At 34.2% G+C, this 2,970-nt stretch overlaps 1 protein-coding gene across 1 annotated transcript; it reads left to right on the forward strand.

Moving 5' to 3' along the window:
• The first annotated feature begins 483 nt into the window (after positions 1-483).
• On the forward strand, positions 484-2,511 carry LOC110032607 (ribonuclease 1-like). Its single transcript, XM_020736279.1, has 4 exons — positions 484-904; positions 1,012-1,167; positions 1,881-2,082; positions 2,213-2,511. The coding sequence occupies exons 1-4, from the start codon at positions 779-781 to the stop codon at positions 2,434-2,436; spliced, it is 708 nt and encodes a 235-aa protein (XP_020591938.1). The 5' UTR covers positions 484-778; the 3' UTR covers positions 2,437-2,511.
• Positions 2,512-2,970: the final 459 nt, after the last annotated feature.

A 2,970-nucleotide genomic window follows, 5' to 3' on the forward strand; every position in this document is an offset into this window, starting at 1 on the left:
TATATATATATATATATTATATATCGTATTGTAATTCTAATGGGATGTACTACTTTTCAAGAAATCAAAAAACTGCCGCTCTTGCTTCTGAGAACGTAGGCAAAGTTCTTGATTCCTACGTCTTCTTCGCGCTAGTTTCTCAACACCCACGAAATTAATGAATTTTTAACTGGTAGGTTGACCAAATATCTTTCTATTCCATATAATCAAATTAACCAGATTAAGTCGAGTGATTTGCCAATTTGTTTATGCCGAACTAATTGGATTTGTTTATTGATTCGTGTTTTCTTGTGGATATATTTGCAATATTCTAATCAGATCACCGCCCATACTTTGAACGCCCATACTTTGAACCTAGACTGGACTTTTATATATATTTGTATATATCTATATATGTAATACTAATTTATACATTTACTTTTTTATATTCAAAATATATATAATCAAAAGTATAGTAATGAAGGGTTATAGGAGATTCTCCCCGCATCATTGTCAAGCACCGTTAGACTTAAAATACTCGCATCCTTCCAAGCTCAACAACGTATTCCCAGCGGCAACAACAACGGCGTGTAGTTGCCGTTGTTCGTTTCTCCCCCACGTCGTCCTGTCTTTCCTTCAACTTCAATCTCAGAACCAGATTCAACTCCAACAAGATTTTACAGCCTCAGATTACTACTCCATAGCAGAGCACTTAAAAGCTTCTGCACTGTAATTAATGGCGTTGAATGTAAAATTCCCCAACGTATTTGGCTATAAATAGAGGGTTTAGTTACTTGAAATGCAGATTCATTGTAGCAAATTAAGCATTATGAAATTCATTCTGCTTGTCTTCTTCTTAGCTCTGCCTTCCTTTTGTTCTGCTTTGGAAGCTCAAGGTTTTGATTTCTTCTACCTTGTTCTGGAGGTAATAGCAGTTCATCGCTAGGAGATCTGCATGATTGTATATGATTAGGAGAGATTTATCATGAGTTTATGATAATATTATGACTGATTAATTTGTTTGTGCTTCAGTGGCCAGGATCATTCTGTGGTGCCACGCAGAGCTGCTGCTACCCTAATTCTGGCAAGCCAGCTTCAGACTTTCTAATCCATGGACTTTGGCCTAATAACAAGGATGGGTCTTATCCTTCCAATTGTGACCCCAACACTCCATTTGATTCATCACAGGTTGGTTAGTTTAATCTTTTTATTTTAAATAAAATAGAATTAAAAAAAAACGGATTTTAATTTGATGATGATGAATTTTATGTTCATATTTAGTTGACTCGAGTTTAAACATAAGTAATCAGATAAAGATTATGTTGCATTAATTTTATGATATTTCTACTATTAAAAGTATTTACATGCATAATGAACTTCTCATGCAATTATACACGTTAATATCATATTAAAAATAGAATTATGAACATTTTTAAGAAGTTAAATACATATTTTAAGTGTGGTTGGCTACAATAATAAGTGGGGTTGGCTGCATTAATATTTTTTCTTCATTTGTTCGGCTGCATAAGTTCAAAGTAACAAATTGCTAATGTTTAGATGTAATTGAATTATGTAAATACATAAGAATTGTGCACTATTAAAAAAAATTAAAATTATGGTTCAAATTATAACACAAAGCTGGGGCAGTCACATAAATAGCACTGAGACATTATTATTTACAAAACCAGCCCCCCTATTTCATCTATTTTTCAAATTATCACTTAAATATTGAAGTTTACCATGTACAATAACTCATATTTTTTCATTAATTTTACAAATTCTTGATGATTTGATGGTTGCACACGTAAATATATTGGTCTATGTTATCATTAAAAATAATCAAATTAAAAAAAAGAGTTTATATCCACATTATAAATATATAATAAATTTAATTAATGCAGATAAGTGATTTGAGCAGCAGCATGGCAACAGAGTGGCCATCACTGGCTTGTCCAAGCAACAACGGGGAGTCATTCTGGGCTCATGAATGGGCAAAGCACGGCACTTGTGCTGAATCTGTTCTTAATGAGCATGATTACTTCCATGCTGCACTTAGTCTGAAGGACAAGGCAAATGGCATTCTACAAATGCTGAGCAGCTCCGGTAAGTTTTATATGAAAATGTTTCATGAGCTGTTATTTTAGTCCTAGAATATTGCTATAATTATATTTTTAAATTAATCTCCATATTATTAAAATGAAGCTAACAATTCAAATGTTTTACATTTGATCAGGCATTGAACCCAATGATAATTCGTACAGCGTAAACAGCATAATAGAAGCGATAAATGGAGGAATTGGATATGCGGCGGGCATCGAATGCAACCAAGATGAATCCGGGAGCAGCCAGTTGTACCAGGTCTATCTGTGTGCAGACACATCTGCCTCCAGTTTTATTAACTGCCCAGTGTTTCCCAAAGGGGGCTGCTCCGGCGAAATTAAATTTCCATCTTTCTGAGGGATTAATATCGTATTAGTGTATGTTACCCTCATCATCTCATGTATTTGTTGTTGATAAATAAAGTTTTATGATTATTTGGATAAAATTGGCGTGGGGTTGTCAATGGTTCGATTTCGATCTGAGCTGGGGTGGGGTCGGGGCTCGTTGTATTTAATTTCGAGCCCGGCGGACTCGAGATTGAGTTGAGCTCGATCCGACTTGGAAAGTGTAACGAGCTGGCTCAAATTGTCTTATTTGGATCCATTTCAGCACAGAATTGGCTCAAAAATTAAACTGGCTGATTCATATTAAGATATTTGGTTCCATTTCAGCTTGAAATCGGCTTGAAATCGGTGGGTGACTTGTTATGTTCAATTTTAATTAGTGTTAAATATATAATTTTTATAAATAAAAGTATTACAAGCTGATCTCGAGTTAGTTTGAGTCGATTCATGTATGGCTCAAAATCAGCTCAAAAAAATTTCGATCCAAAGTTTCGGCTCATAACTCAATTCACTTAAATCTATTCTATCTCTATCTGAGTCGAAATTT

Source organism: Phalaenopsis equestris, unplaced genomic scaffold, assembly GCF_001263595.1.
Source record: "Phalaenopsis equestris unplaced genomic scaffold, ASM126359v1 Scaffold000980, whole genome shotgun sequence".
NCBI lineage: Eukaryota > Viridiplantae > Streptophyta > Magnoliopsida > Asparagales > Orchidaceae > Phalaenopsis > Phalaenopsis equestris.

Coding starts and splice junctions, on each gene's coding strand:
- LOC110032607 (XM_020736279.1), top strand. CDS start 779: ATGCAGATTCATTGTAGCAAATTAAGCATTATGAAATTCATTCTGCTT. Junction 905..1,011: donor TCTTCTACCTTGTTCTGGAG/GTAATAGCAGTT, acceptor TTTGTGCTTCAG/TGGCCAGGATCATTCTGTGG. Junction 2,083..2,212: donor ACAAATGCTGAGCAGCTCCG/GTAAGTTTTATA, acceptor ACATTTGATCAG/GCATTGAACCCAATGATAAT.